The 25,389-nt window shown below is 48.4% G+C and overlaps 1 protein-coding gene and 1 long non-coding RNA gene across 5 annotated transcripts in view; both read right to left on the bottom strand.

Annotated features, from left to right (window-relative positions):
* Window positions 1-3,360: 3,360 nt before the first annotated feature.
* Window positions 3,361-11,461, bottom strand: LOC119873762. The gene is made up of 3 exons (XR_005365183.1): window positions 11,083-11,461; window positions 3,944-4,069; window positions 3,361-3,853 (listed from the first exon to the last, which is right to left on the bottom strand). It is a non-coding gene; the product is annotated as an uncharacterized LOC119873762 (long non-coding RNA).
* A 3,030-nt stretch (window positions 11,462-14,491) lies between these two features.
* The window catches only part of LARGE1 (LARGE xylosyl- and glucuronyltransferase 1), a 526,275-nt gene continuing 515,377 nt past the window's right edge, over window positions 14,492-25,389 (bottom strand). For all 4 annotated transcript variants that reach the window (XM_038550745.1, XM_038550743.1, XM_038550744.1 and 1 more), the window contains 3 exons: window positions 24,202-24,348; window positions 18,449-18,644; window positions 14,492-16,035 (listed from right to left, as the gene is read on the bottom strand). In XM_038550745.1, the coding sequence (XP_038406673.1) occupies window positions 15,838-16,035; window positions 18,449-18,644; window positions 24,202-24,348 (541 nt within the window). In that variant the 3' untranslated portion in view covers window positions 14,492-15,837. The remainder of the gene's footprint in view (window positions 16,036-18,448; window positions 18,645-24,201; window positions 24,349-25,389) is intronic.

Genomic DNA, 25,389 nt, shown 5'->3' with positions numbered 1-25,389 from the left:
CCGGCGCCCCTGCCCTGACCCGCCCGGGGTCCCCCGATGCCCCTGCCCACACCCACCCAGGGTCCTCCGGCGCCCCTGCCCTGACCCGCCCGGGGTCCCCCGACGCCCCTGCCCACACCCACCCAGGGTCCTCCGACGCCCCTGCCCACACCCACCCAGGGTCCTCCGACGCCCCTGCCCTGACCCGCCCGGGGTCCCCCGGCGCCCCTGCCCTGACCCGCCCGGGGTCCCCCGATGCCCCTGCCCACACCCACCCAGGGTCCTCCGACGCCCCTGCCCTGACCCGCCCGGGGTCCCCTGGCGCCCCTGCCCTCACCCACCCGGGTCTCCCGGTGCCCCTGCCCTGACCCGCCCGGGGTCCCCCGATGCCCCTGCCCACACCCACCCAGGGTCCTCCGACGCCCCTGCCCTGACCCGCCCGGGGTCCCCCAGCGCCCCTGCCCTGACCCGCCCGGGTCTCCTGGCGCCCCTGCCCTGACCCGCCCGGGGTCCCCCGGCGCCCCTGCCCTGACCCGCCCGGGTCTCCTGGCGCCCCTGCCCTGACCCGCCCGGGGTCCCCCGATGCCCCTGCCCACACCCACCCAGGGTCCTCCGACGCCCCTGCCCTGACCCGCCCGGGGTCCCCCGGCGCCCCTGCCCTGACCCGCCCGGGTCTCCTGGCGCCCCTGCCCTGACCCGCCCGGGGTCCCCCGATGCCCCTGCCCACACCCACCCGGGTCTCCCGGCGCCCCTGCCCTGACCCGCCCGGGGTCCCCCGACGCCCCTGCCCTCACCCACCCGGGGTCCTCCGACGCCCCTGCCCTGACCCACCCGCAGGGCCCTGCGCGCCGCGCCCCCTCGTCCTGGGAGCTGCGAGGAGCAAACTCTTCAATAACCATCATCTCACCTGCCGGCCTCACCGCACCTGAATCAAGAAGAGCTACGTCGCCAGGCCTCTTCCTCGGCGCCTCTCCCGGAGATTCCCACGTGGGACGCCTCTGCCGCCTGCCCGGGCCCCGCCCCCGCCCCCCGCACACCCCCCCCCCGCCCCGCCTCGGCGGCCTCCCGCTCCCCGCGGGCTCTGCTCTGCGCGCCGCCTCGGGGTCCGCCTCCCGCGTCGCCGTCCCGGGGTCCGCCTCCCGACGCAAAGCCGCGGGGGACTGATGGCGACCTCTGCGACCTTTGCTCCATGCAGGCGTTAACCTCCAGCCCCGCGGAGCCTTCGATTTTCCCCTTCGCCAGTCCCCGGCGGCCTCGGGCAGGGCCCCGAGCCGCCCTCAGGGGGCGCCCGCGAGCGCGGGTCGGGCCGGGCCGAGCGGGGGCGCTGGGTGGGGGCGGGGCGCGAGGGGATCCGACCCCGCGGGGAGGTCGCGGGGGGCTCCGCGGGCCGGCGGGGCCGAGCCCCTGCTTCCTTTCCCTTTCCCCCCCAGCGCCGGGGTTCGTTCCCGCCACGTGGGGCCGCTCCGTAGGCAGCACGCACAGGCGTTGGCACCGGGGAGCGAGCCGCCGCCTGGCCCCGAGGGGCGACCGGGCTTCTCCGTGGCCCCGGGCCTCGGCTGCTTCCCCCCGCCCTCGCCGGCGAGGCGGCCCGGCACGGCCTCCCCGCGCCCCGCCGCCCCGCCGCCCCGCCGCCCCGCCGCCCCGCCGCCGAAGCCCCGTGGAGACTGGGGGGTTGGGGGCGGGGCTCTGGGCCAGCCTCGGGCCTGAGGGAAGGCGCGGTGGCAGGACCTCCGGAGGGCGCGGTGCTCTGAGCCTCAGCCACCCCGGGGCCTGCCGCTACCTGCCGGGCCTGCCGGCCTCCTGCAGTCTGGCCAGTCCCGGTGGCCCGTGCGGGCTATGGGCCAGGACAGCCGTGCCTCAGCCCTTCTCGTTATCTGCCACGACCTGGGCATCACTGAGAAGGTTGTCGCGAGGCCCCGTCTCTTCCTCTTCTGTGTGTCGCCCTCCCCTCTCCTCTTCCTGGCATAGGAAGTATATCCCATCCCCCCACCCCCACCATCCGGGCCTCCCCCTGCCCATCGCCACCCCCCCCCCCTCCCCGGGGCGCCGAGAGACCTGAATTTACTCCCTTAAGTCAAGGATTCTAGAGGGAACACGTGTGAAGCCGGCAGAGAAAACACAGGGAAGATGAAGCATCAGCTCCGTGTGCCGCACACCTACTGTGCCCCAGGTGCTGTCCCGGGTAAACCTCTTGGCCCCTGAAAGTGGGGATCCTCAGTGTCATCACCTTCCAAATGAAGAAATGGAGACACGCCACGTGCAAGGACCAGCTGGGAGTGGCCCATCCTGAATTCAAAACGAGGACTTTTTGAGTCTGAGCTCTTGCCTACTAGGCTACCTTGCTTCCCAGGCACAACAGAAAACAACTTCCGGAGGAACCCCCTCAGGTCACATTGTAGCAGTGATCCCACCCAATCGCAGTAAGGAAGCACCTCCCTTGGGGTCATGGCTGTTCCTAGTGTCCAGTTGTGTTCCCCTACCTGACTCTGTGTTCATCTTCCCTAAACCGTGAGCCTCTTCTCCACGTCCTTACAGTGCCCATGAGGCTGAAGCCAGCGCACTAAAGTTCTCTCTGAATATTTGCTGCATTTGATTAAAGAAAAAGGAACATCCCTGTCCCATCCTAGGAAGAGAGTGAATGCAAAGAATGAGAGAAAAATGACAATGAAGGGGTAGGCAGGTACCCAGTAAAGATAACTGTCATGGAACGGAGGGATTTCACCTTCTGGATGTCAGTGTTTTCAAAATGAAACATTAGTGGCCAGTGTATGTTGGTACCACACCTGGCACTGCTCAGAGTAAGAGGCGTATGGTCTCCATGGCATCTGGCAATTTACACTGAGCCAGGCCCGAGCACCCCTTTGAGGACACAGTGCCAGTCATGGGACACAGCAGCTGCTCTTTCTCTCAAGGGGCACACAGTCTGGCCCACAGAGGAGGGTGATGTGATTGCTTGGTTGTGCCAACTAGATGTTTCTCCACACGATGTTTGATTGATGCTCAGAGTTTTTCTTTGGATTTATCTTTTCTCCCAAGTTTTCAATGTTTAAACATCCAGAGAACCATGGTGATTGGGATTTTGAGGGTTCTGTCTCAGGCTCTCGGCTCTTCTTTACGTATGCTCACCCCTGACATGGCCTTGGATGCAACTGTTGACTGCAGGCATTGGGACCATTTTTCTGTGTCCCAGATTAAAATTGTGAGTCCTCTGAAGGAGAATGTGTGAAAAGGCTGTTTCTTACAAAAAGAAAAAGAAAACATGACATGAACCGAGGCCAAGATGTTATACAAAACAAAATAAAAGAAGAATAAAGGGCACCTGGGTGGTTCACTGGTTGAGTGTCTGTCTTTGGCTCAGGTCATGATCCTGGAGTCCTGGGATTGAGACCACATCAGGCTCCCCGCAGGGAGCCTGCTTCTCCCTCTGCCTGTCTCTGCCTCTCTCTGTGTGTCTGTCATGAATAAATAAAATCTTTTAAAGAAAGAAGAAAAACTCCAACAAATCTGGAGTCAAAGGCCAACCCAGATAACACTCAAATCTGCGGTTGATTCTAGAATTTCATTGAGGAGCTTCTACATCAGTTGCCCTGTCAATGTGTTGAAGTGGGAAGGAAATGAGTCCTGGAGTCAGAGGACTGCATCTGCTCTGCCATGAGTTTGGGAATTCGTTTTGTTTTAGCCTCTGGTTCCCATCCCTAAAATGATTTATTCCCTCCCAAGAGTAGAGAATCAAATTGTGTGGCAACCAGTGGCCACATGGGCTGTGGCATTTCCTCCTAGTGCTTCAGACAGGTGCCTCAGAAGAATCTTTTCCAGGGATGTTCGTGATAACTAACCACTTGGCTCCCTTTCCCCACTCAAAGAAGCACACATGCTGAAAAGGAAGAGAAATGCATGAAGAGTTTTCTAGCAAACAGTACTTTGTATGGATGAGGTGCTTTAAGTGTAAAACATATCCACTTACGTTAACGCCTTCAATCTTCACAAAAAATCTTAAGAGACGGAGGATTTTTCAGTTTTTCCTTCACAGTCGAATGAACCTGGGGCAGAGATGCTAACTGGGTTCACCATCACCTGGCTGTTAAGTGGTCTGGAAGAGACAGGAGCTCATGTGGGTCTGACCTCAAGTACAGAGCTCTTATGACCAGGCCACAACTGCCACTGGACCAGGCCATTCTAAAAACACTTCCAGGGATGCCTGGGTGACTCAGTCAGTTAAGCATCTGCAGTCAGCTCAGATCATGATCTTGGGGTCCTGGAATCAAGCCCCACGGCAGGCTCCCTGCTCAACAGGGAGTCTGCTTCTCCCTCTCCCCCCTGCTCATGCTGTCTCTCACTATGTCTCTCTCAAAAAAAATAAATAAATAAATAAAAGTTTTTAAGAATTAAAATAAAATAACTTCCAGAAATTCTGCCTCCCTTGCATTTGGTCAAACCCTTTCTGGGACACGGGGAATGGCTGGGAGAGTTACACTGTTTTCTGTTTAAGTCACACTATTTTCTGCTAAAGAAAAAGAAAAATTTGTCTCCAATTTTGTCTTATTTTCCCCCCTACTTTTCCCCTTATTTTTCCTCTTTGACTCTCTGTTTTGTTTCTTAAATCCCACATATGAGTGAGATCATAAGACAATTGTCTTTCTCTGATTGACTTATTTCACTTAGCATAAGTGAACCAAAAAAGAAAAATAGAGAAAAGGAAATGAAAGGAACTAACAAATAAAAATCTATAAGCCTAGTTACAAAGAAAAAAAAAAAAGACAGAAAAAAAAGAGAAAAGCAAAAAAATACAGCCTGGGTTCCTCTGCAGGAAGGACTTTGGTTCTACCCACCTCTCAATGTTAAGCTCAAGTGTAACCTCCTTAGGAGGCCTGAACTGATGGCCAGCCCGTGGTGGGTGCCCCTCCACGCTCTCACGAACTCTGTGCCTTTCAGGTACAATGATAACCAATGATTTCCTTTTCCCTCAAAGGCAGTGGGCTCACTCTACAGAAATCCTTTTGGCCACAAATTCACATCAGGCTCCACCCCCCTCCCCACCCCCTCCAGGCAGAATTCTAAGGAGGTCCTGATGATATTCATCCCCTGCTATGCATGCCCTATAGACCTCCTCCCTGCCCCAGGTGGGCAACCCCTGGGTATGTGATGGGGTGTCACTCCCATGATTATATTATCCTGTAACAGACTCTGTCTTAGCAAGTTGGAGGGAGAGCTTCTCCTGCTGGCTTTGAAGAAGGAAATCAGCATGTCGTGGAAAGGACCACTTGGCAGGTCCTCTACTTGGTAAGAAATGGTCATGGCCACCAGCCAGCAAGCAAGCAGGGCTTTATATTGTGGCATTATTTTTAATAGTCCCGATATGGAAGTAGCCCAAGTGTCCATCGATGGATGAATAGGTAAGATGTGGTATATATACACCGTGGAATATTAGCCATAAGAAAGAACAAGTTCTTGCCATTTGCAAAAACATGGATGGACCTAGAGTGTATTATGCTAAGTGAAATCCATCAGAGAAAGACAAATGCCATATGATTTCACTTATATGTAGAACTTAAAAAACAAAATAAACAAACTGAAAAAACAGATGCTTAAATACAAAGAACAAACTGGTGGTCACCAGAGGGCAGGTGAGTGGGGGGATGGGTGAATTAGATAAAGGGGATTAAGAGCACAGTTCCCATGCTGAGCACCATGTGATGTACGGAAATGTCAAATCATTATATTGTACACCTGAAACTAACAGAACACTGTATGTTATACTTCAACTAAAAAAAAAAAAAAAGTAATAAGAAAGTGGGGCTCTCAGTCTTACAACCACAGGGAACTGAATTCTTCTAACAAACAAAGAACTTGGAAGAGGACCAAGGAAGAGGCTCCACCTGAGAACCATACCATGGCTGACCTCTCTGTTGCAGCCTGGTGAGAGCCAGATCAGAGGACCCAGCCAGCCCATATCTGGACTCCTGAACCTCGGGTACAATGAAATAATAAAGGTGTGTTGCTCTAAGTCACCTGGTCTGTGGGACTTTTTTACACAGCCATAGAAAATGGATACACTCCATGAAGACAGAAAGTGCACAACGAAGCATCTGTTATAACTGTGTGCTATTTCTTCCGCCATCAGGGAGGCAGTAGGACATAGTGGTTGGGAATGTTAACTCTGAGGCCAACTTGCCTTGGTTCAAATCCCAGCACTGCTACTTACTGTGTGACTTTGGGCAAACCACTTACCCTCTCTATGCTTCAATTTGCCCCTTTGCAAGATAGGTCTAGTAAGAGTACCTACCTTGGGTCACTACTTAAACTAATTTACTGAATTTTCTAAATGTAAGATGCTCGGTACTACCCAAGTGCTTCCTAAAATCATTAGCAAATCAAAACCAAAGAGGAGAACAGAATTTGTGTCCAAAAACACACACGCCCAATGGCCTCATCTTACAGACATTGAAACTGAGCTCCAGAGACATCTTGTTCAAGGTCAGAGATATGGTTTGAAATTCACAAACGACATCTACTCCTGAAGGTAAGGCTCGTGGAGTCCACAGGATGACATCATATTGTCATCTGTTCATGGCCTAACTCAGGCCTAACTCAGGGTGAAGAAAGGTGGCAAGTTCCAGTCTCTCCTTGCTGGGTGAGCCACTTAAATCAGGTTTGCTTTCTTGTTCAGGCCAATGACTGTCCTCTGTCAGGCACGACAAAGACTCTCTCCTTGGCCCAACTCTGAACAGGCTCCTCTGCACCCTCCTTATGACATGGTCCCCTCCCTGTGTTTGGTGAGCCCAGCCAGTGCAGCAAAGCATCCTGCTAAAACAGCTTAGTAAGAATCCCCCACCTTTGAGAGCTGATCACCCTTGACATCTGATTAAGTTCTTCACCCCCACCTTTTTGAAAAAACTTAAATTCATTTAATTGACATATAACATATTATTGGTTTCAGAGGTAGAGGTCAGTGATTCATCAGTCTTATAGAACACCCAGTGCTCATTACACCCTGTAATGATGGGCTCCTAATGCCCATCACCCAGGAACCGCATCCCCCCTCCCCTCCAGCAACCCTCAGTTTGTTTCCTATGATTAAGAGTTTCTTTTGGTTTGTCTCCCTCTCCAATTTTGTCTTATTTTCCCCCCTACTTTTCCCCTTATTTTTCCCCTTTGACCCTCTGTTTTGTTTCTTAAATTCCACATATGAGTGAGATCATATGACAATTGTCTTTTTCTGATTGACTTATTTCACTTAGCATAATAACCTCTAGTTCTATCCATGTCATTTCATTTTTTTGATGGCTGAGTAATAATTCCATCTTCTTTATCCACTCATCTGTCAGTGGACATCTGGGCTCTTCCCATAGTTTGGCTATTGTGGACATTGCTGCTATAAATATTGGGCTGCAGATGCCCCTTTGGATCACTACATTTGTATCTTTGGAGTAAATCCCTAACAGTGCAATTGCTGGGTTGTAGGGTAGCTCTATTTTCAACTTTTTGAGGAACCTCCACACTGATTTCCAGAGTGGCTACCCCAGCTTGCTTTCCTACCAACAATATAAGAGTTACCCCCACCTGTGATGCATAAATCCTTGACCTGCCTTCAGCAAGAATCTTGTTAATGAGGTTTAGCAAGAATTCCACTACCTTTGAGGTCTTCCTCTTCATGATTTTGCATCCACCAGTCCCCCCATTCAGCTCCTTGTCTATGAATCTCCCCTGTATTCAAAGCCAATAATCTTGACACCTAAATAAAGCCATTCTTACCATTTTAACAAATGTCAATCAGTAATTTTTCTTTAATAGGCGTCATCTGTTTTGAGAGGCTTCCAGGAGCACCTCTTTCTGCCAAGCTCCCATAGCACCCTCGGCCCCTCTCCTGCTACTTCTCCATATGTCACTCTTCATACACCTGTCTTCTTATGGGGTTGGGGTGGGGGTGTTCCATGAGCTTAAGGACTGTGTCTAAATCATCTTTGAATTATCACCACCTGGCAATATTGCTGAACCCCAGGAACTGTTTCTTAAAAATGAATCAATTAATCTCCTGAACAGTGATTTTTCCGAGGTATCTAGTGATACCTGCCTGACATCCTGTCAGAGCTCTACAAAGATCTAGAAAGAAGCTGAGAGTCTTAAAGGTATGAAGAGACCACCTTATGTGTGTGGACGAGCAGCCTCCGCACCACAAGAGAGTTTGTTAGAAATGTAGAATCTCAGGCTGCACGCACTGAATCCGCTTTTTAATGAGATCCTCACAAAGGATTCCCAAGCGCTAAAGTCAGAGAAGCACTAGTTGTAGGCCAAAGAGACATATCCCGCAGATGACTAGGCTTATTCTCACTACTAAGGTCCTTTGAAAAACAAAGATTCTATAACTTTGTGTTGGCTGGATCCCTGGGAAACAGTGAAGATAATTGGAAACATCATGAGCTTTGGAGCACATGGATCTGGGTTTGATGGTCATGGTTCTTATTTAACCTGAGCTTCTGTTTCCTTAATTTTTTTTTAAAGATTTTATCTATTTATTCATGAGAGACAAAGAGAGAGGCAGAGACACGGGCAGAGGGAGAAGCAGGCTCCCCACAGGGACTTGATCCCAGGACCCCGGGATCATGACCTGAGCCAAAGGCAGACACCCAACCACTGAGCCACCCAGGTGCCCCTGTTTCCTTACTTTTAAAATGGAGATACTACTTATATTATACCTTCTATTGCTGGTTAAATAAGATAATGCAAACCATGTATTAGTCAGCAAAGGTCTGTTCCATTCCCTTCCTTCCCAACTCCAGTTGATCCCTGCCCGCATCATTCAGAATGGTTCATGACACTCAAGCAGCAGTATAAGAGGACTTAGACTCTTAGGGAGGGAGACCATGGGGTCTAGCTTAGTCTACAGTGGGTTTGGGAATGCCACAGGAGACCAGCAGGCCCACTGATCTGCCCCATGCTCATTGTTCCCGGGCCCCATACTCATTCCACTTCCATCCACCAAAATTGTGGAGTCAGAAAAATAGTGTTGGTTTGTGGCCTCATCATGGACTTTATCCCACTGAGACTTGGTTTCCCCATCTCTGAAAATAATAATCCCTCATCTCATGGGATTCCTGTAGACAACAGGAGCAAGGAATCAGCACACTGGCACATTAAATGCTGCATAAAGATAGCTGGGATTGGCTATAGGTAGCTATGAGCAGTATCAGAATGTTCAAAACAGACCCATTGCCAGACGACATGATTAACTACGGGTCTTCCATCAGTTTTTTCTGCTGGATTAGATGTAGGTTTTTTTCTTTTTTTTTTTTTTTAATTTATTTATTCATCAGAGACACAGAGAGCAGAGACCTAGGCAGGGGAAGAAGCAGGTTCCCCACAGGGAGCCCGATGCAGGACTAGATCCCAGGACTCTGGGATCACGACCTGAGCCGAAGGCAGATGCTTAGCCATGTGCCCCCTAGATGTAGGTTTTTATATTCCAGTAACTCAGGGTTGATGGAAAACCCAGGCTCAGAGTTGCCATTGTTGCGGCATGTACACAAGCCACCCTGGACTGCAGGGTGCATCATGCATGCTGGTGCTCCTGGGACTTTGGAGTCCGAGTGTGATGAGCTTGGTGTAACATGGTGATCATGGACCACCAGGAAAACGGGCATTTCTGAGTGGCGCTCTTTGTTCTGAGGCCAGATTACCAAGCCAGTGTACACAAAGGGCTCACTCATGGTCTTTCCACATCGTTTCCACTATTGATATCAGCGGGGTGAGACAGTTTTCTCTCACCTACTTAGATGTTTCTCATCTTCTAAAGGTCTGAATATTAGATGCTGATCTTCATATTCATGGAGAAGGAAACCAAGTTGCTCACTTCTACCTAAGTATTAAATACTCTTTGGTGAGGTTGAAGATATTAATGAACTGGCTAATGTGCATCCATACATAATGAAGTTGGGGGGAAGGTTAGAATTCTTCTATTGTTGTTTTATCTTTTTTCCTTGTAGCTCTGAGAAACTGAACAAAAAATGTCCACATTTATATCCACATATAATATACATTCACCCTGACACAAAGCAGTTCAGCTAAGGAGTGTCTCTTAAAAGTTGCTACTAGACTTTCAAGCAAGTAGAAAATGATCACTTTCATTGTCTAGTGATAAGAACACTTAAGTGGGGTTAGCAGTGTGTCCCTATGATAGTATGTGCTGCCTGCCATAGGGTCCTACCTATTGGACCATCCCACCAATGCACATACATCCACATTGAGGTGATCATTCCAGGGTCTGGCTTCTTTAACACTATCTGCCATACAATTTTATGTTATGTAATATTCTATATAATAATAATTAGGAATTTAGAAAGTCATTATATATATACATATATATTTTATGAATTACCTTATGTATAGATACCTATTTTTCATTCAAAACACTAGAAAAATGACTGTTTTTCAAAAAATGTCATTGTCATAGTACAAAGGACCAAGGAGTTGTTCCTCATTAGGGACTGCAGGCAACAACACAATGTGTCTTAGATTGGATTGGACCCTGGAGTCAGGTGTGGGATGGCCATGGTTACTGTCACACAGAAATTATTAGAGCAAATGGAAAATTCTGAATGTAAATTGTGTATTAGATGATTGTACTGTAGCTAAAATTTCTTGAATTTCATCACTGAATCGTGGTTATATGAGAATGTCCTTTAAAAAAATACATGCCAATGTATTCAGATTTAAAGGGGAATGACATCTACAATCTACTCTTAAAGGTTCCAGAAAAAAATATAGCCAGGGAGATATAAAGCATAGGTGGGCAAATACTAATAATCAGTGAATCTAAATGGAGAGTTTACAGAAGTTCTCTGTATTACTCTTAGGACTCTTCAGTATCCAAGTTTAAAAATAAAAATAAAGTAGGGGCACCTGGGTGGCTCATTTGGTTAAGCGTCTGACTCTTAGTTTCAGCTCAGGTTGTGATCTCAGGGTCATGAGATGGAGCCCTGCATTGGGGTCCCCCACCCAGTGCAGAGTTGGCTTGAGATTCTCTCTTCTCTTCCTCTGCCCCTCCCCCACTGGCTGTCTCTCAAATAAATAAATCTTTAAAAGAACCGGTAAACTAAAATTGTTTACATGGATGTAAGAAAATGAAACCTGTCGCAGCATTATGTGTACTTTTCAGCTCTCCAGGTTACTGTACATGGAAGCTGCCGGCGCCGGGTTCCTGCTGTCGTCACGGTGCTGATCACCGAGTGGATGCTCAATAACTGTTAGCGGAATGCAGAAGACAGAACAGGGAGTACAGTGAAATTATGGTGCCACCACAGCAGCCCCTCCTTTCTTCCATTAGGAGAATCTCAGCAGCATGACCTACCCAGGACTCTGCTGACGAGTCTTGCTCTAGGCAACTCTGTCAGTCATTCTGTGACATCATCCCAGCCGCAATGGTTCCAAACCTTGGGAAATCCTTTTCCGAAACTGACCTACATTCTTTGATTCCAGAAAATATGGTCTCTCAAGATTATCTGAAAGTGGTGGAAAAAACCAAGGACCAATTGTGTCAAATAGTCACAATCAGAAACTCTCTATGTTTGTGGTACTCCCGTTATCTTTCAGATATCAGCAACCATTGCTTCAAACTGGAGAGTACTTACTAAGAATAGTTTTGTTAAATGAATGAAGACAGAAACCAGGGTATCTCTGACATTAGATTCTATGGGTCTGAAACGTCTTAGAATGCACTTAGCAGATAACTGACATTTCATAAACTTCAGTGGCATTAAATTGGGAAATAAACACTTAGGATTGAAAAAGCAAGGGAAAAAAAGTGTATCATGAGCATAAGGCCGCATATGCCTGTAGCTAAGTCGACTTCACTGTGGTATGGACAGGGAGCAGCACGGAGTGGAGACATGGATTTGTGAAGTGAGCCAGATTTTGGCTCAAATTCTAGCACTTCCACGAACAACCTGTGTTATTTGGGGCAATTCACAAAATTTCTCTGAGGTCTGGTTCCATTAGTGAAAGAATAGGGATGATAATACCTTATGTTATTATGCTGCTGTGAAGACTCATCATTGCCAACTACCACAGAAGTCTTGGTTCAGTAAATGGGCAGCTCTCATTGTCTTCCTAAGAGTGTGCAGAAGCCATGTCTGAGGGGATTTTAATCACGTTTTTTCCACTAAACACAGAGCTCCCTAAAGGCCTGGTGACCACAAATGAAGCCTTAGCTCAAAGACAGTAGAGTCTTTGAAAGGAATAGAATTAAAGTGGGGTCTGTCCTTTCACGATGGTGTACAAAGAAGCTGTTAATCAACTCAGCAAATATGTGCTCTGTAAATCAGCTCAACACATTCAGAGTCCACTTTGAAGCAGCAAGCAGCTGAGTTCAGGTCCAAGAGGAGCTTAAAACGTGTCATCTGTGCCATGTAACCCAGGAGAAGCCTTCAGGGAATCCATGACTGCCCCTGAGTCGATCCCAGCCATCTCACTAGGATTATAGGACTGCCAGGTCTATTTCAAATGAATTTTCAGAAAGTCTTTGGGCATAGCAAGGTTTGGAGCATCTAAGAGGGATTGCTGTCTGGTCTGTGTGTGTGCTACCGGATGGGTGTGGAAGGAGGAAGACTAGAAATCTAAGACTCTTCTTATATAGGCTCAAAGCCTCTCATCTGCCAATAGTCCATGTTTCTTTCTTATTGGGGAAGGGAGCAGCATTGCAGGTTATGTGGTTTTTGTATCCATCCAAGTAGGCATGGGCTTAAATTAAATTCTGGGTCTGCCATATAGTGACGATGAATTTAGGGAAGTTAATTTCCCAGCGCTCACTCGATTTCCTCACCTACAAATAGCAGGTTTCATTTTGCAGTTTTGCTGCAAGGATTCAATGAGCTAATGCATGCACAAGGCCCTTTTACATAGTGGTTACTCAATGAATCTTAGCTCTCCCAGACACTGGATATTATGGAGGCTAAAGCGAGAGAAACCTTTCTTTCCTCCCAGCTGAAAGCCAAGATGGTATTGACTTTTTAAAGCATGAAAACACCAGCGTGACCCATTTATAAGCTTGTTTTGCCCTGGGGAACTGAGATTAAGGAATCACCATGGGTAGGAACTGCCTCTGCCCTGAACTGGGGCTGGTAAGGAGCTGCTGCTCTTAATGTAAATTCTGGGAATTATTTGAGGCTCTGCAGAACTCAGCCTCCACTGGGTTGGCAGCCTCAGTGTTGAACTTGGGCATTAGCCAGCATCTGAGCTCTAGCCTTAAGTGAGACCAGCTTCATTATGTCAGGCACCTGTCTTTGGGGAAATAGGATTTTCTCCTGTCAGTGTGGAGAGTCAGTTTCTGGCTTTAATAAATTCAGTGTACATGAAGCTACATCGTCCTCCAATTTACACCTGTTGTCTCAAAGTACTTAGCACCTTCTCTTATTCTCAGAGGTGACCCAGTCTGCATGGTAAGTTATATGGTCATGACTCTACCCATAGAAAGGCAAAGGAAGGCAAGGTGGCTGGGCAGGATTCAGGAACTGTAAAAAATAAAAGGCTTTAGGGAATTAAAATTTGATTTTTAGCATCAAGGAACCAGTAGTACTAGTACATTTCCACTTAGCTTAAGTAGCTAGTAGTGACTGATTAAAAATTACATTAACAATGGTCTTCTCTATAAAAGATAATTTTTGAGCAAGTGTGTGTGTGTTGGTGTGTGTGTATACAGAAGGAAGAGAAAAAGGCATTGGTGTGCTGGTAAATGTTTAACCATCAGCTCTTGGGGTGGTGATGGTGACCTGATTTGTGGTTTTCTGATTGCCGTGGCGTAAATACTTTCATCATGGCCAATTTCAAAGTAGGAACATGAAACACCGGACACAAGCATAGGAAGGAGATGCACACATTAAATTCCTGTGAGCTGGCAGGAGCTGGCTCTCACACACCTATGGAGAAAGAGGACTTTAACACGTACTTTGAATACGTTTGTGCTATCTTTTTATAGTATTTGTGTATTAATTTGGGGATGTACATGCTCCGTATATACTATATATATGTAACATATATATGATAAATATATATGCATACACGCATTCACATACATATACACGGAAATGTATCCGTATCTGAGGATTAGTCCAAATAATTGTTTTCCTAAGCTTTTTAAATACATTTAGTGAGATCTCCACTTGAGCATATAACACATGCAAGGATCTCGTAAGAGTGCTGTGGGTGTCACATGACCACCAGGACAAAGGGTTGGGGGCTTGCTCCCAGTGATTACCAGGATCTCCCTTGCTAGCAGCTGGGATATAAAGTGTCTGGCTTCTGCGCTGAGACAGAAGATGGACAGAGACTCTGAAGATGCTTTGAGGGTTGGGGCATAAAGTGAGATCTAACCTCAGAAAAGGAGAAAACGAGCGAGGTTAAGGTTCGAATGATGAGAAAAACAAAATGGGAGAACAGAAAGTGTAAGGTTGCCGTTTATGGATCTTGCTCTCTACACTGGCATGTGTCTCGGCAGCATCATCTCACAAGACTGGGAGGGAGCGGGGAAGAAACAGTCCGTACTTTCGTTTATTGAATGCAGCGTTCGCTGGTCACATTGCAACTTAGTACAAACAGCCTCGCCGAGAGTAGGCGTGGACTCTTGTTCTCATCAATGTAAACACAACATTAATATTGAAGATTCAAGAAAATGGGTAAAAAGTCCAGTGTCTCCTCAATCCGTGTAACGGTAAAGGTGCTTGCCTATCCCCCCGCCCCCACCCCCGACAGGTCCCAGAGGGAGCCTGAGGCCGTGACCTTGTCCCAGCCACAGGGAGGCGGCATGAACACAGAGGAACCCAAGGCCTTCTTCCCGAAGGTCTCCAGATGGAAACATGGGTCTTCAGTATTGGGCTTGTGTGAACTACTGCAGTTCTTCTAAAGCCTGAGAGGTTGGTGCCTTCCGTGTGCACCGCAAGAGTCCCTTCAGAGCCCTTTCCCCACAAACCGGTCATGGCCAATAGCATATGTGACCAGTTGTAGAACCACTGGTCTTGGTATTTCCGCAGTCTCTGTCTTAGCCCCTGGATTCTGGAGAGTAGGGGATTCAAAGTCACGGGGGCCTCGGTGATAATCCTGAAGAAGGCTGCCCATGTCTAAATATTGGCCAAAGACTCTCCTACTTGTTGCTGGGCCACTGCTGATGGGGGCATGCTGGATGAGGCAGCGGATTCTCCTTCAGAGCCTTAAAAGATCAGGTTTTCTATTTTGGATTCCCAGACCAAAAACAAACAGACAAACAAAATCCCCCCAAACAAAAACAAATCAAAGCAAAACAAGAGTGTCCTTGAGGATAAAGAACCAACCAACCCCACCTCCAGGTCCTACCAGGTATAATGTCCCCACTGGGTTTTCCCAAATGGTTGGTTCAGATCATTGGTTTGCCTCCCACCCCGGATACGCAGCTAGATTGCAGGACACAAAAGAAAGTTTCTTCAAACGAAGAGACAGTTTTGCTTTTATTTCCTGGGATGGCTAACCCCCAGCACCCTGACTTCCCTTTCTTAAAATGCAATGAGAACATCCTAAAGACCTGCTTGGTTTTGAGGCTTTGTGGTCGGATAACCCCCTTGCTCCCTCGAACTCCTCTGTGTCCCATTCTTGAAGAGACTGTGTCGATGAGCTATCCTTCTGCATCCTGGGAATGTCAGATTGTGGAGCAGAGAGGCGCTGGCCGGATCCTTATCCCAGATCTCTATAGTGTGGGCGGCTTTGTTGGGCCAAAAAGACAAATAAAAACAAACCAAAAAAAGCATCACTCAATTTTGAGTTTGAAGGCTGGGCCCCAAAGAGCAAGTGGCGTTCCCCCTGTAGAAGAGGTCTCTCTCCCTAGTGGCGGACTTCCTGGTGCTAGCTGTTGTTCTCGGCCGTGAGATATTTGAGGGCAGCAAAGCCATAGCGGCGGGACATGTCCTGCTGAAACTCTTCCTTCAGGGTTTTGAGACAGACGCGGTATTGCTTGTTGGACCGGAACTTGGTGATGTCAAAGCTGGGGGCATGAGGCATGTGGATCATGTAAGCATTGGGCAGCACGATGAATTCATATTCCTGGAAGACAAGAGCGGCGTGAGCACTTGCAAGAACCCTCAGGCCTATACGGTGTATGCCCAAGTGGGTGATCAGATGACCAAGTGAATGAATGAAGTGGAGAATGACATCAGCAAGGAGGGTGTATGGAGAGACAGCCATGCCGGAGAGGGACAGTGCAGGGCTGTTGCCATGACGCTGGACAAACTACTTGGCTTCTCTCTGCCTTAGTTTCCTCATCTATAAAGCAAATGTAATAATACCTACCTTGAAAGATGACCAATAATGTATGGAATAGTGCTGGACAGAGCTCCTGGCCCATGAAAGGTTCTTGGTAAATGTGAGCACGTGCCCATGTGGTTGTTCTAGAATGATGCAAGCCATGAGAGACGCTCTTGTTCAATTAAATGATGTCTGTTTATGTGATTTCTCATAGGACTTGATGAGATTTGACAGCCTCAACAGATTAGTACACAAGAGGGGACCAAAAAAAAAAAGAATAATAAAAAAAAAGACCCCACTGGATAGAAGCTCACTTAGAACAAAGCTCTTGCTTACTCATCCTTATGATAAGTCACGCTACCATATAGTAGCCTCCACTCAGCATTAGAAATTCAGACTAAAAATAAAACGCCTCCAAAGAGCCAAAATAGGTGACACAAATTTAGGACACGGAACTCTAAAGAGAAGCCAGCACACCTTCCCTCAGACCCCATGTGCTCTGATTTCAGACATAACGTCTGCTAAGCTTTGGTCATCTAGTTTTCTGGCCCAGAGCAGATCAGAATGAACTCTGTAAGGGAGACTCAGAATGGGGAAAGGTAGCTGTTCCAGATGGAGGAACGCTGACAGCAGCAAGAAATGACAGTTGATGGTGGGGAGGAATAAGATAAATACTGAAGAGAAAATGCAAGGGCTCCCAGAGCTTAGCTGTTTGGGACTTTCCTGTGGGGACAAAGAACCTGGCCAATCCCACTAGCCCTACAGGTGTGCTGGATTACCTGTTGGGTATGTACTCATTATTTCGGGAAATCGCTGGAAAGGGTAAAGTTATGTTTGGCTGTGCTACCAGCAAAGAAAGAAAAATAAATCAAGACATTTTCAAGAGTTCTGTCAAAATTGCCTTAAAACAAACAAAAGCCGGGTCTCAGTGCTGGAAAAAATTAACTATTTGAACCAGTTCACCTCACCGCACTGCTGGACACAAGAATATGGCATTTCTTTTCCTTCAAGCAGAAGTTGGGGCAGCCTGAACGTTTCTGTGAGCAGCATTGCACTACCTTCAGTAGTACTGAAAAAATGGATACTAAAGACCATGCTTCTGTTGTTAAGTATGGACACTATTCTACAACCTCCCATCTACACCAGTGGTTTGCAACCCTAGATGCTTATTAAAATCACTCAGGACTGCTCTCAAACATACTGGAACTGTTGGAAAGTTCTCCAGGTGATTCTCGGGGTAGCCAGCACTGAGCATCCGACCTTGCCTTTTTTTTTTTTTTTTTTTTTAATTTGAGGTGCTCCTGTTGAAAGATATTTATCCCGTGCTCCATGAGGAGAAGCCTTGGAGAATAACACATAAAGGGGAAAAAGGTGGGATTGAGAGGCCTAGGCATCCTTCTCCTAATTTAACCAGATTAGTTTAGCTGTGCTTTTGTTTATTTAACACTGCAGCAAGTCCGGCTTCCTATACGTTTTTATAAAGTTTTATTGGAATACAGCCACGCCCATGTTTAGTTACTGTCTATAGTTGAACTACAACAGCCGAGTTGAGTAGCTGAGTAAGGAGACCTGTAGGCTCCACGAAGCCCCCAAATTTACTATCTGGTCGTCTGCAGAAAGCTCGCAGACACCTGGTGTATCCTGTTATAATTTTGCCAATTTCTTTTGAAGTAGGGGTTTAGTAAGTATTAGTTGAATGAATGAAAATGTTTCACAATTAAACATAGCCCCCCCCCAAAAAAAAATCAAAAAAAAAATAAACATAGCCCCCAAATCATTGCTTTTAGTGACAGAATAAGATAATGCGCTGCATCTCAAGCCACATGCCTTCTTGTGACCCTTATATCGAACTTGTAGAATGCTTTGTGCCAGTTACATGGCACAAGAGCCAAGTGATGATTTTTTTTGTTGTTGTTGTTTTCATCATTAAATTGGGTGAGGATGGGGAATGAAATGTTTTGTCACAGGACACTCACACTTGCCTGGGTCCTGCTCAGGAATCCAACTCTCACCCAAAGGTAGAGAAAGAGGAATGATTTGGGAATCAGCGGCCCTGAGAATTAGCACTGTCATGTTCTGTTCTGTGGTCCCTGACCACATCTTGTTCTGTCTCCATGCTCTGCTCTCTGACCTCCAGGGTCCCCTTTCAGCCCTGAAGTCTACATGGCTTCTTCCCCCATAGCAACAGCTCCAGGACATTCCATCAGCTCACCTGTGCATCCAGTTCCATGATATGAGCCACCTTGTTCCAGCCAAAGCCCACAAACCTCCGGTCGTACTCAGGGCAGTCCCTTCTCACGACAACGTATGGCTCAAAATCAGCCTCCCACTCAACACGGTAAGGCGTGGTGGCGGTCCGCCACTTGGCAAAGTTTGTGGGAGCATGGCCTTTCGTCCAGACGTGGTACCTGGGTCACATGGAGAAAAGCCATTGGGTACAAGGAAGGAAGCTCAGCTTTACCAATGCTACTGCTTTGGAGGAAGAAAAGGTATATGCGGATACAGTCCTTGTGTGGGTTGCACTGTGACGCAAAAAAAGATAGGTTCAAGTCCGACCTCCAGTACCTGTGGATGTGACCTACTTGGAAAGAGGGTCTTTGCAGATATATCAAGATGAGGTCACAGTGGGTTAGGGTGGGCTCTATTCCAACCACTGGTGTCTTTATAAGAAGGAAATGTGAAAAAAAAATAATAAAAGAAGGAAATGTGGATACTGAGACACACACACCAGAAGGATGCCATGGGAAGGTGGAGGCAGGGACTGAAGTGATGTACCCACAAGCCAAGGAATGTCAAGGATGGTCAGCCTCCACCAGAAGCTGGAGAGAGGCAAAGAAGGATTCTTCCCTAGAGCCTTTGGAGGAGGAATGAGCCTGCCAACACTTTGGTTTTGGATTTCTGGCTTCTGCAATTAAGAGAAAGAACTTCCACCGTGTTGAGCTACCTGGTTTATAGCATCTTGTTATAGCAGTGCTAGGAAACTAATCCAGTCTGTCATCTCCATCCTCCATTAACGAGGAGACTCTCACAATGAAGAGGTAAGTGACTTCCTGGAGAGCTCTGCATCATTCATAGGGACCTAAGGGCAGGTCGGTCTGTGCTGGTTATTCCTACCAGAGAACACAGTGACCCTGTCCCTCATAGAACGTTCTCCCCCTTGAGGCAGAACCTGTGCTTATGTTACATCATCTGGCAAAAAGGATCCTTGCAGATGTAATTAAGGTTACTAATCAGTTGACTTTGGGTTAAACAAAGGGGAATTACTGGTGGGGCGTGGGGCTGGCCGAATCATGTGAACTTTTAGATGTGGGGGAAGAGAGCAAAGAGCCATGTGTGAGCTGCTTGTGGGGCCACGTGGCAGACAGCCAGCAGGAAATGGTGACCACAGTCCTCCATGTGTAAGGAAGAAAGTCAGGGAGCCTAGAGGAGTGCTCTGGAGAACTGGAGCTTTGTCCCCACCGAGTGAGGCCCTGAGTGACAATCCAGCCACCTCATGCCCAGATCTTTGACCCTAAGGGACTGTGAGATAATAAATTTGTATTGTTTAAAGCTTCTAAATTCCTTATATGGCAACAGAAGTGAATATCACCACGTAGCAGCAATCATAACAAGCTAATATATATTAAGCACTTGCTATATACTGGTTACACTGTAAATATTCTGCCTACAGCTTTAAGTTCTTGTAACTTATTCAATATCAGGTTACAAATAGTAAGGATGGAGCTGGGATTCAAACCTAGACAGTCTGGCCAAAGGGCCAGGTCCCTGAATTGCTATGCTGGGTGATCTCTCCTCTTTGTCACCATCACCCACACTCTCTGGCCTCTACAGAGCAGAGAGTCAGTGAATAAATTAATGAACAAGTGATCTAAAAACCTGAGGGGTATCTAAGACAGAGAGCAGGTAGTGGGCAGGAATCTGCCTTGGGAAACTACAAAGAGATGGCAGGAGGCCGGGAGCCTAGTGAAGCAGCAGAGCTGGCCCAAGAGCAAGGGGTTAGGGAAAAAGAACATTGTAGAAAAATATGAAAGCAAGACAGAAAAAGGTGGGACCCCAACAAGTTAGGGAGCTTTAGGGAGAAAGGAGCTCGTGGTCTGGGGCCTCACCTCCACTCAGGCAGGCTCTAAGGTGAGGTGTAAGTGAGAGTCAGTGGTCAGTGTGGTGAGTGGAGCTTTTCTGGTAGGGACGCAGCCACCTGCTTACTCTGCGAGGCTGGGCCTCCCTGGGACACCCAGGAACTGCCCAGTGTGGCTGAATGGGCACTGGCCAACCTGTGGCCTGTCAGGACACTGTGTTGCCGGGCTACCTGCCAGGCTAGCAGAGGGCAGGGACCTGAATCCCCGGCTCCATCAATTCAGCAACCGCCACCAAAACCACAGTCACACGATGGGAAGGGAAATGAAAGGCAGAGTAATGCCCCCTTAACAGAGTGTGAGAAGTAGGGATACTGCAAGATGTTGGGATTAATCCAAGAACCAGGCTGGGAAGGAGTTACTTCTATTCGTGAACTAGCTTACAGTTCTCTGGCACCTGACGCTCCCACAGAGCTGGCCCTGCACCTCCAGCGGCCAGGCACTCACTGTAGCTCAAGCTCCGCATAGTGGGGCCACCGCATCAGGGTTCGAATCCTGCCTCTGTCGCTTAGGAGCGGAGGAGTTTGGTCAGCAAACCATCTACACCAGCTTTCACTTCCCTCTTGTGTCCCCTGGGGAAAAGAACAGCTCTCTTGCTGAATGGCGAAGGAACTGGAAGGAGGAAATGTTTATAGAGAGCTTGGAACAGTGCTGGCACACAGGAGGCACTCAATAAATGCTCCTTCCCTAAGAGGCAGTTTAACAAGGCAGCTAAGAACAACGAATCTGGAGCCAGCTGTCTGGGTTTGAATTGTCACTCATCAGGTGTAGAAAATTTACCTAATTCCTCTGTTCCTTCATTTCTTTCTCTAGGTGACATTATTAATAAATAATAATTATTATTCGTTTCTTTCTGTTGGTGAAACAGAGAGAATAATGACTCCTTCGTGGATTTATGACAATGATGTGAATTCATATAAAGTACCCAGAGCAGTGTCTGATATATAGTGATGCCTCGAAAAATGAAGATGTGCTCATTTCTCCCTCTTCTTTGGCCTGGATATGATGTCAATCCACAGGGGCCTTACTCTCAGTGATATTCGTGTATCAATAGGCATCTTTTTTTTTTTTCAATAGGCATCTTATTTGGAATACAAACTCTTGGCCTAGTGTGAGAAAGAAGAAGAGAGGGGGAGGGCCGCTGTGTCCCCTGGGGTGGGGAGGCAGCTTCTGTTAGCTCAGCTTGAAGATGGACCAGCATGCCGAGTGGCTGGTCAGCACAGGACAGGGTGACATTACAGTTCACCTGCCCCAAAGCCACGCCAGAGCCTGACTATGCCCCAAGGAAACCACTGTCAGGCCACAGACACGGGACTCCAGGGCTCGTTCTCTGAGACCATCAACACCAGGAGCCTCCAAAAAAAACCAAAAAACAAGACACAAAAAACAAATAACCAAACAGAGATGAGAGGTTTCCTGGATACAGCACATGGGAGGCCACTCTGAAGAGATCTGGGGGCACTCTGCTTTGAGCAGCGGTTCTCAGACTTGAGCTGAGTATCAGAATCACCTAGGAGACTCCTGGCGAACCAGTCACTGGGTTCCACCCGCACAGGTCTTGATCCAGTGCATCCAGGATGCAGCTTGAGACCTGAAGCCTCGAAGTTCCCAGGGGATGCTGAGGCTACATGTCCAGGGACCCCACTCTGAGAACGTAGAGGGCAGGGGTGGGGAACGCTTCCCATTCCAGCTGCAGTGGGAGGGGGTTTCTGCTGTGAGGGGACCTGAGAGTTCATCATTTGGAGGGCAGGTGACAAGCAATTTCTCAGGGGGCTGGGGGAGAAGGTCTGTAATTTAGCACTTAGCCTCATGGCTGTTAGCTGTTGGCCAGAGCAGGAATCATGGACATGGCAGGCCAAACCCCAGCTTTCCTGCCACAGGCATGGCCTTGAAATGAGTTCTTACATCACCTGGGGATGGACATGGGAGGAAAGATGCCCTGGAAATTTGCCGGACATGGAGCCTTCAGGCTCTGGCGTCTGTGGGAGGCTCACACTAAGATCTGGTCTCAGAGCGTCAGTCTTTACCTGCATCTAACACTGAACATTCAGGACTCAGTTCAACGGTATGTGAGTTAAAAGCATGGTCTTTGCAGCTCCTGAGACCTGGACTGAATCCAGGCTCTGCCATGCTCTGGTGGTGTGTCCTTAGGTAAGTTATTTAGCATCTCAGTGCCTCAGTTTCTTGGTCTGTAAAAGGGGAATGACAGTATCTGCCTCATAGATTTGTTGTGAGGATCACACAGCTGATGACAGTGTCTGGTACAAGTTATATATTCGCCAAATGGTAGTTATTTCTTGCCAGGAAGAAAGAAGTCTGAGTTTAGGGGGTTATTAAACCATTTCAGGTCACTTTCCAGAATTCTGGATAGAGGGAGAAGGCTGGGGTTCGAGTTCTGGCTCTAGCAGGATCCCTCTACTCCTCTGTTTATCTGCATGAAACGTGAACAAGAATCATCTCTGAATTGTTGAATGAATAACCTATCTCATCAGGTTACTTTCCCAAAATAAAATTTGAGAGAGCCTTCTAGAAACTTCTGGTAACTTAACAGTAGTATGGACACCAAAGTTGTTATTATAACCTTTTCAATAAAATTCAGATTGCCTAGAAACGTGTGACGTGTTTACTCACAGGCAGTGTTGGCTGTTTTTGCACTGTTCTGTGTGAAGGCTTCTCTTTAAAATAGGAGCAGGTGGGGCAGTGGCTCTCTCTTCAGACTGCTCTATCAAGAGACCAGGGAGGACTCCTACTTCTCCCACGAGCACTAGACTTAATGCCACAGCCTGTTCCCGGGAGTCAGAACCCATTCACACCTGTACACTCGTACACGCTTCCTGGGCATTTTGGACAGGTGGCAGGATAGCTCCCCAGCAATGGTCCTGCAGGACTTGGGGGCTTGGAAAAATCAGGCCAACGAGGAGCTTGTTCAAAACTGTCACTTTGTGGGGGAACCTGGGTGGCTCAGTGGTTGAGCATCTGCCTTTGGCTCAGGGTGTGATCCTGGGTCTTGGGATCAAGTCCCACGTCGGGCTCCCTGCATGGAGCCTGCTTCTCCCTTTGCCTGTGTCTCTGCCTCTCTGTGTCTCTCATCAATAAATAAACTCTTTAAAAAAACCAAAACAAACCAGAGATGCCTGGGTGGCACAATGGTTGAGTATCTGCCTTTCAGCAGAGGCCGTGATCCTGGAGTCCCAGGATTGAGTCCCACTTCGGGCTCCCTGTGTGGAGCCTGCTTCTCCCTCTGCCTATGTCTCTGCCTGTCTCTCTCTGTCTCTCATAAATAAATACATAAAATCTTAAAAAGAAAAACAAAACACCTCTCACTTGGGCAACAGGACAGCCGACTGCCCCCTCTGCCATGTTCAAGCCCAGAATCACCTTGGTGCCCTGGGCTGTTGAAGCTATGGACCCCCATCCTCAGCCCAAGGACCTTGGTATCTGGACCGCTCACAAAACAAGGGAACGAGGGAATAGTAACCAACAGGATGAACCCACTTCCCAGATGAATGAAGGAACACACAAACCCAAAGACAGAATTGAGACAGGATCAGGAATCTACCCTGAGTAAAGTACAAAAAGCGTGAGCTAACTTCCTACCTGACATCCTGTCCTTCCATCCAGACACATGATGTCCACTGCCACATACAAGATGAAGCGTGCGGCATGTGGGAAGAGAATATCCCAAAAGCCTAGTTGGGGGCCTGTGGCACTTTTTCTGGCCCTAAGATGGTCTAAGGTAGCAACCAGCTTGTGAGCCAGTGGCTCTGGAGCCTGGCTTCTGGGAACAGGAAGGCCTCAGACACCCCCAGGGGAGGACACTGAGGCTACTCACCTGAATGTGAAGAGAGTCCCCATGTCCAGCATCGACAGCAGCTCCGCTTTCGACTTGGGGAAAGAGAGCCGGTAGCGCAGTGTCTCGAACGCAGGGACAATCATCGCTTTCTTGGTGTTGGCAAGGTCAAGCTGGATGACAGACTTCCTGAAAAGAAAGGGCAGGCAGAGACAGGGTCCCCATGAGGCCTCTCTCACATGAGGGCAGGGAGTTGGTTGGCACGGGGGTGGGGGGAGAGGACAGAAAGCCCAAGTCAAACTCTCAGTTGAAAGATGGGGAAACTGAGGCCCAGGGAGGCTAAGCAGCTTGTCCAATACCACTCAGGAGGCCAGAGAAGAAATGTTGCTTCTGATCCTAAAAGCGGAGTCTTTTTGGAGAGTACAGAGGGCAGGCCAGACAGGAGGGGCTTACTTTCACAGCGAGTGTCCCTGTTAGAGCCAAGTGCAGAAGGCAGGTCTCTGGGGACCCACAGGGGTTGGAGTCCAGCCCTCAGAGTCCACTGGGCTGACCACCACTGGCCACATGCGAACGTCCGACATCAAGTTGATGAGATGGCCACCAACCTGGGCATTTCTGCGTCCCATCTTTTCGACTTCTCAAGCCCAAGTCCCACAGGCTCTGAGCCTTTAAAGTAGCCAGACCTGGGGCACCTGGGGGGCTCAGTGATTGAGCATCTGCCTTTGGCTCAGGGCATGATCCCGGGGTCCTGGGATCAAGTCCCACATCGGGCTCCATGTGAGGAGCCTGCTTCTCCCTCTGCCTGTGTCTCTGCCTCTCTCTCTGTGTCTTTCATCAATCAATCAATAAAATATTAAAAAAAAATAAAGTAGGCAGCCCTGCCTCCATAGCCAGCACCCAACACAAGCTCTGGTGTCCACATGAGGGTGGGCATGCTCCATGCATTTCCTCGCTCCCACCTCTGAGCCCGGCCGACTTGCCCTGCTCCTCTGAGACCCAGCTCCTGCCCTTCTAGATTTGTCTGCCATCTCCCGGTTCTGTGGCCATTATTTTGAAAGGGAGAAAGGCTTAGAGAGGAGCACAAGGCAGGAGTCTTGTAATGAACACAGATGGGGTTCGAATCCTGGCTCCGTCACTCACTGAGTCTGTTACCAGGCAAGTAATTCAGCTTCTTACCACATCAGGTTCTTCCTCCCTGAAAAGGGACAATGCGATCTCCCTCGCGGAGCT

The sequence above is a fragment of the Canis lupus genome, chromosome 10 (assembly GCF_011100685.1).
Source record: "Canis lupus familiaris isolate Mischka breed German Shepherd chromosome 10, alternate assembly UU_Cfam_GSD_1.0, whole genome shotgun sequence".
NCBI lineage: Eukaryota > Metazoa > Chordata > Mammalia > Carnivora > Canidae > Canis > Canis lupus.
Note: the sequence above shows the minus strand (reverse complement) of the source record. Positions and strands in the feature narration are given on the sequence as shown.